Source organism: Staurois parvus, unplaced genomic scaffold (assembly GCF_062004578.1).
Source record: "Staurois parvus isolate SC_StPar_1 unplaced genomic scaffold, SC_StPar_1.0 ptg002226l, whole genome shotgun sequence".
Classification (NCBI taxonomy): domain Eukaryota; kingdom Metazoa; phylum Chordata; class Amphibia; order Anura; family Ranidae; genus Staurois; species Staurois parvus.
The window spans coordinates 108295-123935 of NW_028320022.1; the positions used below are offsets into that span (position 1 = coordinate 108295).

Genomic DNA, 15641 nt, shown 5'->3' on the forward strand with positions numbered 1-15641 from the left:
CCCCCCCAAACAGCAAGTGTAAACAATCCCTTACTGTCCTGAGCCCCCTATAATACAGTAGTTGCTTGCTCTGTTATTGAGGACACCAGTTCAGTATGTTTATGGGATTCACGCTGATCTGAACAAGATATTACAGGAGAGGAGTTCACTGTCTGTCGGCACAGATCGCACCTTGCAACAGCTGCTGCTGGTACCATTCTAGTTCTATTAGGGCAGGGAGAGAGGCGGAGTGCAGTTGATATCACTCAGCTGAGGACTGCAGTTGGAATCACAGAAGCTGTTGTGGCTAATGCGCCTGCCTGCTCTCCCTGCAGCCAACCCCTCTCTGAGTGAAAAATATAGTCCCAATGCTTCGCATAAGGGCTCCACTGTGTTTGAGATTCTGCAGAGGGTGGCTGAGCCACCCGATGATCGTGATCTATCGGTCAAACATCCCCCGTCTTCATTTACCTGTAGACTTATGGTGATGGTCAGATGACCCACCTCAAAAACATGTTTTCATCAACATGCACAATTATATTAGATTAATGTAGTGAGAAGACACTCCTTTTACTGCCATTATAGGCATTCTAAGTAAACAATAGCTATTTTTTTTTTCCACTTCGGGAGAATGATTTCTGAATAACTGTTTTGTTTTTTTTTCTTTCTTTGACAAATTGGTCATCCAATAAGTGTACACAGAAGTTGCAATGTGCAATAGGTATGGTTAGAGGAAAATCAGTCCATCATAGGCTCCATGCACACTGGGCATTTAATAACGCTGTTAACACTAGCTGTGTAAAGTCACATTAAAACCGTGAGTTTTTAAGATTTTTTTTTTTTAGCGGTTTTTACATTAGCGCTTAGTGGTGTTTTTTCGCCTTTGTGTTTTTTAGCATTTTTTCCCCCCAAAAGAAATTTTTTCTGTTCACAAAAAAAGTCCAAAAACGCTGGTTTACCATGTTTTATCGTGTTTTGCCTCATTTTTCGGCATTCAAGCGTTTTTACAGCTAAAAAACTCACTAGTTCTGGGGTTTTTTTTCCAGCCAAAGATACGCCCCTTCCAAAAAACTTTGATTATAGTCTGTGTGCATGGATACATAGGATAACATGCTGGGGAGTTTACTGGCTGTAGAAAAAAAAGTCAAAAGCCAAAAACAGCAGCTGTAAAAACGTCCAGTGTGCATGGGGACTGCTCCCAAAAGTCAAAGGTTCAAAAACCTTTCTGAACTTTTTAAGTTTTGGTTTCAATAAAAATTATTCCCTAGCAGCTTTCTTTGTGCTTTGCCCCCTTATTTTTATCAATAATTTATTCAGGTTGATGACAGTTTTAACTCCAGAAGAAAGTATACAAGTGAGAGAATGACAAGAACAGATTCTGCTGGATGGAGGCAGACTCAAAACCCAAGACAAAAGGGCATGGTGGAGGAACGAATTCGACAATTAGAGCACTGAATTATCCACTATAAGGGGAATGGTAAGAAAAACAATGAGTGCTTATAGTTTGAAAAAAATGGTCTTTGTAGCAATATATATATATCTCAATTTTATTTAATTTTTGGTTTTTTTTTAACTTGGTAGTTTACTTTTCAGCTGACATAAGCAGATTGAAGCTCTTAGCTCTTCCGTTTGATTTGCAGAGGAATGAAACAGAGTCGATACACAAGTAACCTTGTTACTGAATCTCTATCACACACCTGAACAGTGTTTATAAACACTGTGCCAGAAGGTCCATTTTTTTACAGCCCCCTATGTACTTTGATGGGATTTTTTTTGTTTTTGTTTTTTTAGGCATGTATAGCACATCCAGTGTCCATAGCTGGATTAAGCTTACTTTTACAACTAATCTCCCACAGCCAGCTGTCATTCTTCTGCTAGAATAAATACCTGGATCTGTCCCTTGTTCTCATCGTTATGTAACCACCTACACAGCATTCCCAGAATGAGGAAGAGTTAGCATTCTGAGCTAATCAGGCTGGCTCTACAGCATTGTACAGTGTAGTCTGTGAACATACATACTGGAGGGGAGCTCTAACAGATTCTCATCAGAGTGCTGCTGCTTCTTTACTATCCATTCACAGGTGGGGTTGGGTCTTGGTTCCAGGCTGTACTGTATAACTACTTTGTAATGTGCAGAAAAGTCCAGGACCTGGCTGTGCTTTCTAGCTGGGCCCCCTTTAGTACAGTTGTCCTTATAATTACCCCCCCAGAATTGCAGCCTCCTTGGTAAAATACTTACGTTCCTTTTTATTCTGCAGTCTTAACTGTGTGGCCCTGTCTAGAGCTGCACAGCCATTACAAGGATAAAATTCCGGCTGGCTCATATTCCTAAGGCACTTGCGCACTGCTGCCCCATTCTATTGTGGACAACCCACACTCCACTGGATGTCTGGAGGCCTTTATGAGTATGGTTCATCCATTGTAATGAATTGGGCTGTGATGCTTGTGTGCAGCAGGAAACGGAGCCAGTGAGAAGGTTATTTTGCAAAGGCTGTGCAGCAGTGGGCAGGTTCTTTGTGAAGATTGTTGAAAAGGGTAGGAAGATAAGCATTTTACCACATGGGCTGCATTGAGGGAATTTGACCGAAGTTAAACCTTTGTGGGCAGGGACATAATTACAGGGGTTGCAGGGGTCGCCATTGCGACTCGGCCTCATGATCCAGGGTGCTCATGCTGCTCCCCTCTACACCTGGACGGGAGGTGCGGCATATAGAGGAACCGATGCCCTCCATTTTTCTGCTGTAGCCGCAGAATGCCTGCTTCTCCTCCTCGCCCTCCCTCAGGTATTCAGTGGCTGCAGGAGGAACACCGAGGGCATCGGTTCCTCTATATGCCGCCCCTCCTGTCCAGCTTTCTTCTGCTGCTTACTGACCCCACTGCTCTCACCTGGCCCTCTTGTGATCTTCCCCGGCAACTTCTGTGCTCTTCGTTGATCCCCCCTGTACGTGGTTCACCCCCATAGTACTGCTGCAGGGGATATGTTAGGATAGAGGGGGGAAGGGGTACCACTCTGACTCTGTCCATTCTTAACTGAAGTGTAGTAAACTGTGTTTACTATGCTTCAGTTTGTGAGTAAATTGGAAGCTCTGTACAGAGCTATTCCTCTCTATTCATTCTGTGCAGCTGAGACAGAGAAAGGAGATTGAGGATAGGGTCCTCCAATCTCCTTCTCTGCAAAGGTGAAATCTCAGATGTCTGTTTAGACCCCTGGTATCTCACTAAAAAAATAATAAAAATAAAAACTGCAGACACCAGTGGCAGAACTACTAGGGTCTTGGTCTTATAACCAGGCCCTGGTGTTCCACCACTTGGCTCGGAGGGAAGGGCCTCTAGCCAGGGGTCAGGGAGGCCTTCATGCTTTCTTGCACTAGGGCCCTGAAGGTTCTAGTTACACCTCTGTTTGAGGGTATAACTGATAACATAAATTGTAATTCTAGTATAACTTTGGAATAACTTACTAATTGCCTGTAATAGTCCCTGCAGATCTGTCTGTGTTCTAACCTATACTGTGTATTTGTTTCAGGTCTGTGCTTTAACAGAAGATGGACTTTTATCCACTCTACCTAAAGACAATTGCTTGTCAATTTTCCCACTGCACTTCCTTCCAAGTATTGAATGGACCTCAGCCAATGTGTATAGTTGTGCAACATTTTTTAATGTATTTTTTAAAATTTCTTTAGGTTTATCAGCCATTCTGGCAAGGGAATTACTGCATGATCTCTCAGGGTAAAAAGAAGGGCACAGACATTGCAACTGTATATAGGGCTCCGCATTGAACATGACTCTTTGGGGATATAAATATATATACACACATATATATATATATATACTTTTATATATTGAGGAAAACATGGTTTGCATGGCTACTGCTCTTAAATGTGTAGGTACTAAAAGTACATTGTTTTTAAAACTACTTTAACTTATTTGTGCAGGGCGAGTAGAAAATTTGCGTGCAAATTCTTTGTACAGTCTGGTTCTGTTGAATGGATGCTAAGCATGTAACTTTGTAAAAAATTACAGATAAATGTATGGTTTTTTGCAGCAAATTATTGTATATGTATATAGGGCAAACGTTGATTATCAAAGTTATGATAAACCCTCCCCCGAGCACAAGCTTTTAACACTTTAAGATTTGTCATAAACGCAGTCTTACTTTTATCATAATAGTACTTATTACTCATTGCGAGAAGATTTTTTTTTCTTACATTGTTTATATTAAACTCCAAATTGTATACTGACTACTAAATAAAATGTATTCTTTATTTACTAATATATAAAATGTTTTTGCAATGAAATACAAACCAAAGGAATCACATTATTTATGTGATATGCACTTAGCTAACTATCTTTTTTTTTTTTGTTTTTTTTTTGGGTTTTTTTTAGTAGTCTTAAATGTGCTTGTCTCCTACACACAGTGCAGAGAGATGGTTGAGGACTGAATCAGATTGTTCCTCGACAATACTGCCATAAACCATGGGATTGTCAGGGAGTGCCTCTGCAGTGCTTTTAGGCAATAAGTGCCCTAGTGCAGTGGTTCTTTAGAGGACTTTCAACACCTTGTCATCATAGGATTCTTGTATGAAAAAATAAAAAGGCCGAGCACAGCTACAGACTGCATTTATTTCACAAGGGACGGAGGTAATTGGTCAGTGCAGAGGTGACATAAAAAGCAATGATGAGAGTACAGAAATGTGTCCCCACGATTATGCATTATTATTCTTCCTTTTTTTTTTTCAGAGACAAAGTTCTTTCTGTGAATGTATCAAAAATACTGATAGCAATGCAAAACAAACAAAAGGCATAACAAGTTAGGCTTCATGTACACTGGACAATAAAAATGCCACTTTAAGAGACATTTGGAGTTTATTTTTCAGCCTGTAGACACATGTATGTTAGCCTATGTGTCCATGCACGCTTTTACTGTGTTGTTAAGCAGAAATTCTCCTGCCAGGAGAAAAGGCATTTAGAGGAGCTGAACAAGTGCTCAGTGTGCATGAGGGCCTAGGCAGTGTTGAGTTTACCAACAAGGATGGATGACAATTGCACTGTCAACCAGCACAGCAAGGGTTAAATGCTCCTTTAGTCTAGGGCAGTGGTCTCCAAACTGCGGCCCGAGGGCCAGATAGTGCCCTTTGCTTGTTTCTATCTGGCCCTTGGGGCACTATTTCATCCACTGATACCAACAATGGGGCATAATTCCCCCCCACTTACACAATGATGGAGTACAATTCCTCCCAATGACACCAACAACAGGTCCCACTGACACCAGTGATGGGGCATAATTCCCCCTACTGACACAAATGATGGGACACTATTCCTCTATATGACACCAATTATGGGTCACAATTTCTCCCAATGGGGCCCAATGATACCACTAATGGGGCACAATTCCTCTCACTTACACTAACAATGTGGCACAATTCCTCCCACTGACACCAAAGATGGGGCATTGTGCTCCACTGACATCGGGACCTTTTCTACTCTCAAAGGTCACAGTCAGGCCCCCCTAAAGTCTGAAGGATAGTAAACTGGTCCTTTGTCTAAAATGTTTGGAGACCCCTGGTCTGGGGGGTAAGAAATAAGTAGAAATACTTTTTCTTATTCCCTCAGCAGCCGGTGCTCTCCTTTTCTTTAACCTGTAATTATGCAGCACCTCAAAATCCCCTGCTGCGACAGCAGGTTCGAGTTTTTCTCCCAGCACACACTGTCACAATTTTAAAATCAATGTGGGTGTGCAGGGCTCCACCCGGACAGCTGCATCATTCATTCACCAGGGCAGATGGTTTGTAGTGTTCAATGGACTGCAAGGGCACTGATGAGCACCCTTATAGTCCATTCTTCCTGCAGCTCTGAAACTAGCAGCCCGTGCATGGGCACAGAGCTATAGGAAGACTGTGTAGGAGCCTGGCATTGCACCTGTGATCCACTGATCATGGATGCAATGCTCTGCAGACTCCTAAGGGAAAAAAAATGATGGATGCCCTTTTTTTTTTTTTTTTTTTTTTTTTTTTTTTTTTTTTATACAGGTAAATGCAATTTTTTTTCAACCTGCATTTTTATACTTGCACCATGTATAAACAGTGCAAAAATACCCACTGGCTAGCCAGTGCACCCATGAATAACAGTGTACCAAATCATCACCAGCCGGCTTTCTACACAGTGTACAGAGCCAATCCCAACATCTCTGTACCATGGGATTTCTGTGATTACAAATGTAAACACACCATTGCTGACATTGGAGATTCCTCTGCTTCCTCTCACAACAGAGAGAAGAAATCATAGTTTTTTATGAATGGAGAATTAATGAATCTCCTATTCTTTTGGGTGTCCAGCACCGCAATTACCTTGCGGTTTCTCCTTTCAGATGTTTTCAAACTGCCCTAGCATTTTTAATTGATATATTTTAACCAGAAGTGGCAAAGTTTCGGTCTTTTTTTTTTTTTTTTCCTTTTTTTTATATTGTAAAAAATCTAAAATCCCAGTGGTTAATAAATACCACCTAAAGAAAGCTTTATCTGGTTCCAAAAATAATATAAAATTAATTTGGGTTCAGTGTTGCATGACCTGGTAATGAAAGGGCTTTACAGGCTAGTACTCAAGTGGTTATAGCCAATTAAGATGGCAATGACCATGATGAAGTGGTTATAGCCAATTAAGATGGCAATGACCATGATGAAGTGGTTATAGCCAATTAAGATGGCAATGACCATGATGAAGGGTGGGGAAGTGGTCCAGGGAATAACATGAATTACTCTACAGATTACTCATATAGAACCACTGCACTAATACACGGTTCATTGCAAGTACGGTATTATTTGCCAAAACATTGGTTGGAGGACTGGTAAATTAAAACCATTTATTTGGCTATGAAATGGATAAAGCTGGTCATAGATGAGCATGTGTGTGTGTGTGTGTTTTTAGCTAGCTGGCTGAAGAAAAAAAAAACAAAAAGATCCCTTCAGCCACACAGAAGAGGTGGATAGAGGATTCCTCCCCTATGAGACATTGGGAGAGATTTGCTAAAACTGGTGTACACAGAATCTGATGCATGAGCATAGTAACCAATCGGCTTCTAATTTCAGCTTGTTCAGTTAAGCTTTGACAATAAAACCTAGAAGCTGATGGTTACCCTCCATTGCTGATCAACAAGAATGTTTAAAACATTCCCGTTCGACAGAAGTCAGTGGGTCCCTGCTGGACCAGACGGTTTTTCGAATATTCCAACTATGGCCAGCTTAAATTTATTTTGACATAATCCTATAATGGAACAGAAAATGGCAAGTTAGCAGGAACATTATCGTTAGTCTCTATGGATCTAATAACTAACACTGTTTTGTAAACAAGGTAGTTAACTATTTAATACAAATAACCCTAACATAAATGTTACTTATTCTAGTCTTGTTTTTACTTGGATGACTAAGCAGCATGCTACTGATATTTCTGAATGCGTGAGCATGCTGTAAATAAATACATAGTTCTCTATAGCTGTGTTAACATGGGCTCATTTACCTTCTTTAGTAAGAGCTCTGAAAGGTGAGCAACATGTTTGGGGCTGGTCATTACCATTATTTTAGGAAAACTTGACATACGCAGCCCTAAAGTTAGATTTGCAGTGTCACTAAAAGTATATCTGTCACAAACCTAGACAATTCAAAATAAACATATTATTACAAAAAATATATAAGCAGAGGTTTTTGAAGGTAAAAGTGCATGTGAAAATAATTAACAATTATAGAAATATAAAAATGAAGCTATTTATATCCTGATCTTTAATGCCATGTATGACAAAATGCTCTGGGTTCTCCTACCCCTTTACAGTTCTAAATGAGCCTCATTAACCAATAGGGAGGCTCAGGAGGTCAGAGAAGCAAAACTTGACTTTCAGGAGAAATCACCATTTGCTTGTAAGATTACTTGCTCGTAGGTTGGATCCTGTTATTTTTTTTTTTTAACGTATTTTCTAACCTCTGCCTATACTTTATCATACGCTCTGTTTTTAAATCGCCCAGGTTTGGGACCAATTACTTTTAAGGTATGCCTATTAACAAAACGCTCTTCCTGTTTTTGGGTAAACTCTTTCCGTGGGTCCAACTTCTGTTCTGATCATTGTTAATTTTATCGTATACAAAAAGGCAGCTGCATTATTCCATTTTATCCCATGTCAAGGATGAATTTGTTTTAGAATATATGTGTGCAATATTTTTTTGGTGCATGTAAAGTCTGAAAAGTGCACTTCACTCCACTCCACCAGTTTCACCTGTTTCTAAACTATATTCCAAGAAAGACAAAGCTGTGAATGACCCTTTTAGGAGAATGAAGCCATCACAGACCTATTGTCTAGCTAAGGTGCCCAAAGATCTTGGATTGGACCGTAGATTTGATTATGTCTATGGGCATTAGCAGTGGCTGTCAGACCCTTTTATCAGACAGATCTTGGGGAAAATTGTGATGGGTTTTGTTGGTATGATCACAGCTTTCCCTTTGATGAGCTGCCATTGGAGGTGTTTTGATTTTGGATCTCCCTCCTTCTTCCAGAACACAAACATATGATTGAATTGTATATGTGACAGATGGCTATTACTCAAGCCTGAGAGCGGCTTGATGGTGCCTGTACTTCTATCTTCTCTCTATTGGCTTTGGCTGCACTTAGAAACTGAATGGTGGGAAAGGCCAGTACTGAGTTATTTACTGCTGGCTAAATTACCTCTTCAATACAAGCTTGTTTTGCCCCTGTGATCCTTGTAGGCACTGACAAATGAGCTTACAGATAGAATTTGTAATGTTTAAAATACAGATATTGTGTTATTTAGTAAGGAAACGCGAAGAGCAACGATGATGATATTTTGTGAAATTGCGGTAACTCAGCAACCAAATCCTGCTCTTAGGAAATACCCCTCAGTGATTTTTCTTTCTGGTTGTTCTAAGACTGGAGTAGCTGAGCATGGCAACCAATCAACTTCTAGCTTTCATTTTTAAAGCTTAACTGAACATGGCGAAGATAGAAGCTGATTGGTTACTGTGTGTAGCTGCTCCAGATTCAGGCTGCTCTAGTTTTAGTAAATTCCCCGTTCTGAATTTTGCCTTAATAAATAAGCCAAGTAACCTAAAATTGTCCAAAATATTTGAGCCCAGAATGTGATTTGTAAGTATTATTTTAGTGGAAAACATGTTTTGGTTCCATCTTTCTATTTAATGTAAATTATTTATCGGAATAATTATTACCTTTAAGCCATAATGATTGAAATAAAGAGAACAAGTTTTTTTTTTTTTTTTTATTGTAAAATATTTATACAGCTATAGCCATATTGGTCACTTTTTTTTAGATCGCATTAAAAGCGAAGGTCTGCTTTATTAGTGTATGCTCCTACCTAATACACAGCACTGTTCGGGTGTACTGTGGTAGCCAGTGAAACTATAGTTTTGTTTGGGAAACAAAAGCCCTCCAGGTCAACTGTATTGCCCGCTAGGTACATACATTGCATGGATTTTTGCAAACTATTACATGATTAGTTTTGTAGATAGATCGCCTGCTTCAGCGCATAGTGGGAGCATGTGTACCCTTTTAGGCTACAGCATTAAAAGCATCAGAGATGAAGCTACCATGTTGTGGAAGGGATCTCATACTAAAAGACTTCCATAAATGTGACACCGAATTCTCTGCAGACCTGTAGAGAGGCAATGCATTGTTTACAAAAACAGGTCCACTAATTAAACAGGACTAAAGCTGGCCATGCACATAAAGATTTTTTTTTTCATTCAGCCTATGGGCTGAATTAACAAATCCAATCGTTTCCTCCTTCCACGTTGTACAGTGCGGATGGACTAATCCCCAGCTGCGCCTATTTTATGTTGACAGCCAGCCCTACTGTCTGTCAAAATACCGACAGTGCCTGAATCGGACTGGATGCTGCCATTGTTCTGCAAACAATTGGCTGCCCAGCTCCTTCAAAGATTCAATAAAGGGATGTCAGCAGGAGACGGCAGACAAGACCACCCAGTGAGTGAATTTCAGCTGGTTCTTAGGACTGGCCAAAATTTGTACAGTGTATGGCCAGCTTTGGAAATTTTGCCCAAAGACTGTTGCTGAAAATAAATCACAATTTATTTAATTGGTAGTTGTTTCAAATGGCTATTTGCTGTTCTAAAGAAAAGACATTTTTGCTAACTCAAAAACTAGCTGGTTTAGCAACTGTTTGTATATGTACATAACATATTATAGGATGTATATTTTATCATTCTTCACAAAACTGGAGTTTTCCTTTTAGAGCAGAAATTGAGTCAAGTCTTTGCAAGGGACTTGTTCTGATGCATGTGGATTTTAGAATACCTAGTGAATTGCATTTAGTGCTGTATAATTTCAAAATGGGACAGCTAGTGTATATTCATACTTTACTGAATGCCTTAAAAATGCCTGCAGAGTCTCTTATATACAGTATAACTAAAGGCAAAACTTTTTTTGGATAGAGTGCAGAGGCATTATTACTCATGTCCATTATTATTGCTGCCTGTTCCCCTGTTAGGGAGGATCACTCTGTTCATCCTCTTTTCCACTATCATCGAAAGTGAAAAAAAAAATCCAAAACTTTGGGTTGATATTAGAATACATTATTATTATTATTATACAGTATTTATAAAGCGCCAATAGTTCGCTCAGCGCTGTACATTACAAAGGGGGACAGAACATGTGACAGAACAATAACAATACAATGCAAAACATGAGGGGATCGAGGGCCCTGCTCTTTTGAGCTTACAATCTAGGATACATAATAGAAGAGAAGTCTTCCAATGGGAACGCTAGCTCTGGTAACACATCAAGATTTTCTCACTTTTCTTTTTTTTGTATTCTGACCGTGGAAAATGTTTGCTTTTAGTTACACTTTAAGAGTAGGAGTAAGTTGTAAAATAACTTCAAGCCAGTACCAGTGTAGATTTTTTTTTTTTTTTTGTTGTCTGCCCATGCCTCATTAGGTACCTAGGTTCACGCAGGAACTGTGGAAGGAACAGTGTCCAAGGACCATAACCACAGTCATGTAGCCCTGGAACAGATCCCAGAAAACCAGGGTGGATGATGCAGAAGGGAATACCATTGTTCAAACTAGTCTATTTATTTTACTTTTGTTGTTTACAAAAGTAATGCGTCCACTATTTCCATTCATACAAGAAACCGTGGCTTAAGCAAATATTCTTGTCCAGTCTCCAATGACAGAGCTATTACGACCTCTAAATCTAACCTAAACGTTTTTTGTCTCAGGTTGCTGATAATATGCAAACTAGTAAATATCCTAAGCCATATGCCAAAGTTATGCGTTTCCTATGTTTTCCTGCATTAAATTGATTGTAAACCATTTTTTTTTTAAAATAACAAATATGTCATACTTACCTGTTCTGTGCAGTGTTTTACACAGAGCAACCCTGATTCTCCTCTTCTAGAATCCCCCACCTGCACACCTGGCTCCACCCCCTCTTGCTATGGGGGGCATTAGTGTGGACTGGATCCTGAGTGATGCTCTGTGTATCCATTGACACACAGAGCATGGCTTTACCCCACCCCCCACTCTGGCTGTGATTAACAGCAGCAGGAGCCAATGGCTCCCTTGCTACCTCTCTGTCCAGTGATGAGAAAGAGAGCTGCTGCTCTTGGACACATCGATGGATCGATATTGGACTTAGGGCGAGTATAAAGAGGGGGGGGCTGTATACAGAAGGTTTTTTACCCTAATGCAGAGAATGCATTAAGATAAAAGAACCTCCTGCCTTTAAATCCACTTTAAGAAAACTGAAAATCAGAAGGAGATCGGAGTCTGTTAATTATACAAGCTCTTCACTGACTGGTATGAAAAACGAAGGACGTGACATCCTGCAGCTAAAGTTTTTTTTTTTTTTTTTTTTGTTTTTTTTTTTATTCCTCCGTTTTTGATTGTTTGATTGTTGGGCATTAAACAGTAAAATGATTGCTTATTTAAAGAAAAAAGAAGGGAGCAATAGTGTAGTTGATGTCCGTAGTGACCAGTAAAGTTTTTCACCTTGTATTCTTTAGCCCGGGTTCACACTATATGGTGCAGGACACCGCATGTATATTGCATAGGAATCGCACCACATTCTTGTGCGAATTACATGCAAATGTCTGTGTACTGCGATTTGAGCAATACATTTTGTATGGCTCAGATCGCATCAAATCCACACTAAAAAGGTGCAGGACCCTTTTTGAAATACGCACCTGAATCACATCGCATGGGTGTTCTCACCCATGCAGTGTGTTTTCTGGCAGTCGCATCGCGTTTAGCAAAATGTTTTGGGGTGTCATTAATTTATTATTGACACCCGCACCAAATCACATGAACGTGAAACGATTGCTGGTGTGGGAAACGCACAGGATTCGCAGCGTTTCCCGCACCGCATTGGTGTAAATCTGGGCTTAAGACCAAGAAAGAAGGCATCAGATTGGACATTTTGGGTAACAGCTTTGCTTTTGTTGCAAGCTTTTCAATTGCTGTATACATAGTATACATACATACTGTCTTTTTCACAGAAAAGGTTATCTTCCAATGCATTAATATGGTCTAGTGAGTCTAATTCAGGGGAAAATTTGCCATGGACATATTTTCTTGATCATTGCCATGAGTAATGTGCCTTGGTAAGTAGAATAAGCCTTGATATTTATGAACTGTATCTTTTTTTTTCTCCCTATTGGTGTATACTTTCAAACATAATTGTGAGTGACATGTCCAATAAATGAAAATCCAGAATGAAAGGCAAAATGATGACTTTTGCTCCCTATGTACCCAGTCACCTACTATTATAACTGGTCATTCACACACAACCTTATGGGTAAGCAAGCAGATTTAGAAGATGCTTTGGGAGGTGATTGGAAATAAAAGGAATGCACCGTTAGCTGCAGGCTGCATTGGTACAAGGTAGATTGGTCAGGTGACCTGATAACTGTATGACTTTATAATGATCTTTCTAAAGTTAGTTGGGCATGTTGGTAAATGAAGATGAAAATTAAACACTTAGGGGTTGTTTGCAAAGTGCACAGTCTATTTGGCTTTAGTAAATAAACCCCTTAAACTATATGCACACATTAGGGCATCTATTCATTGGGGTTCTGGTGAAGCAGTGTGTAAGGACTGGAATGCAGTGTTTAAAATATGATTGTATTAAGCAGTACTCAGTGTTTATTGCCATCTTTGCTTTACTTTTTATTTGGAAAACGTAGGATGTGCTATTCTGATGCATCTGTACTACTTTCCCCCACTTTATACAAGTCCATGTAAATGCACTTTTTAAAGCATTGCAAATGCAAGCCATTTTCCCTGCCTCTGTCCTGTTTCTGACTTGCTTCTGATTCTGGGGACCATGTCCACTAACCCTCCTCAGACTGGATTTGCACGTTTTTTATGAGCATAGGCCCTATAACCTGTTTTGACCCATTAAAAAAACAGAATGCATGTTAAAATATCCCGCACATGTGAACTAGCACCATAACTGTGTACATACACTGACGTACAGTAAAACGCGTTGGTGTAAATGGGTCCTTAACAGGCCAAAGTTGTCTAGCTTGTTAGGTTGAATGGTGATTTTTTATATGAAGTGACAGCTTTAGGTTGTGCCACATTAAAAGCATCCATACAATTAAAAAAAAAAAAAAAAAAACTCTTGCTCAATTTTTGGACCTTTAATGGATTTCCTCACCAATGGTAAAAATCTGGATGCTCCCATCTGAATTTGCAGATATCGTGGGGGACAATAGAACCAGTTGTACAAAGACTATTTAAAAACAGGTATCATATGACCTTCTTTAGTGGTTTATCATGAATGTGCCAGACCTGCCTGATATTTAGTCCATCTATGAGAATCTCACGTAACCTGTGTCCAGGTTGACAATGCAGGACTTTTAAAGATCAGAATTGGGATTGGTGATTCACACTCTGCTGTGCACCTGTTTGTTTTATGAATATGTCTCACATTCAGTTTGGACTTGCTGTGGTTAAAATACTATCTTCTGCTAATGATCCCAGGGAAAATGACCTAATGCACACAAGTGATAGAACAGGAACAAAGATCTTATCATTTTGGGTGTTGAGTTGTTCTTGTCTTTTATACAATACACAATAGGAACAGTTATGTAGTCACAGGAGGACTCGGTGAACTCTTGTGGTACAAGCAAATTTCAACCCATTAAATAGGACCAATTTACAGGTAAACTAAAACTAACCAGATAATACTTTACCTCACCCTTATTAAAAAAAAAAAAGTGGCCTTATTCAAAAAGGATTTCTTATTAAGTGCCGTAACCCCTAGTAACAAATCAGAATTCATCTTCTGTTGGTAAATTCTGATTGTTTGCTATTGGTTGGTGTGCTTTAGCATTAGCACCTGGAATAAGAATTATTCTTTATTGAATAATGCTGAAATTATATTTTTATCTACAGTTTTTTTTCTAAATAAAACTTTGCAGTAGGAATGAGAGACTTAACTTGCACTTAAAAGGGATTTCATGTCAGTTTTTCATTTTTGTTGGCTTATAGCAATGTATATACAAATACACTTAAAACCATCTTTTGCACATTACCGACCATTTTTTTTTTTTTTTTTTTTTTTTTTTTTTATATAAAGCAATATTCAATAACCAGTAGCCATAAGGTTTTTTTTTTTTTTTTTTTTAACTTTTTTAGTCTGGCTGCATTACACCACTGTAAATTCTTATTTCTTGTTCTATGTAAATGGTATTACATTGGCCTTTTTTTACTTTTAAGGCTCTTTTTGGGTGCTAAGTGCTGGCCTTAGTCTTTGTGTCCTCAAAAAAGCCTTACGTCTGCTTATAGTGAAAACATTCAATGATTTTACATTGCAGGGCTGCAGTTTATTATCAATATAGAATATAGTACAATTCGTGGAAGCCAGACACTGTTGCTTAGTGCAAAAAGCATTTCTACTGTATGGTAGTATACAATGTGATCTAGTTTGGGGAGCACAACACATTCTGGAAATGTGACCACAGGATCTTTTACACACTGATATCCTATCAGTAAAAGTATTATATACTTTATAAACTGTGTTCTAAATGGTTTGGCACATATAACTGCAGAAGGAAACCTGTTAAGTATTTTCTTACACAACTCTTTATATTCTGTGTAGGCTTCATGTCATGTAATTACAAAGTGCTTTGTATCTGTGTATAAAGTTCTCTCTATTGGTAAGAATGTTTTCATGAGCCCATGTACACAAACATTTTCACCGAAGGACATTCTCAAGCTGCTTAATGATGTCATTTAGCTCATATACAAACTACAGAAATATATTTTAGTATGCAAGTCTGTCTTTGTTAACTTGTTACATTCCTCTGTCCATCGATTGTTTTTATTGTAATGTGGCTGTACAGATTATATTCATTATGGACATTTGATAATAAAATAAAAGTAAAAAAAAACTCTTAATCATCATGTCTCTTGTTTTTTTTAAATCCAGTCTTAAATATTCTGCATCCAATTGGATTAGGAAACACAACCTGCTTGCCGATCTGGTTCTTGGCATAGCTGCACACACATGCGGGTCAGGAACGTGTGCCAATTTGAGCTCGTTCCCTGACCTGCAGGCAAAATGCACTGCTCTTTTGCAGACATGCAGAGAGTGGCACTAATTCTTCTGCAGTATGTTTTCAG

At 39.0% G+C, this 15641-nt stretch overlaps 1 protein-coding gene and 1 long non-coding RNA gene across 2 annotated transcripts in view; both read left to right on the forward strand.

The window, feature by feature from the left end:
• The window catches only part of LOC149431518 (leucine zipper protein 1-like), a 32293-nt gene extending 27461 nt beyond the window's left edge, over positions 1-4832 (forward strand). The window contains exons 3-4 of the mRNA XM_089665512.1: positions 1297-1456; positions 3503-4832. Coding sequence (XP_089521638.1) covers positions 1297-1434 — 138 coding nt within the window. The 3' untranslated portion in view covers positions 1435-1456; positions 3503-4832. The remainder of the gene's footprint in view (positions 1-1296; positions 1457-3502) is intronic.
• Positions 1-15416, forward strand: part of LOC149431517 (uncharacterized) — a 43860-nt gene extending 28444 nt beyond the window's left edge. The window contains exon 2 of the long non-coding RNA XR_016309246.1: positions 14865-15416. This is a non-coding gene — a long non-coding RNA (uncharacterized LOC149431517). The remainder of the gene's footprint in view (positions 1-14864) is intronic.
• Positions 15417-15641: the final 225 nt, after the last annotated feature.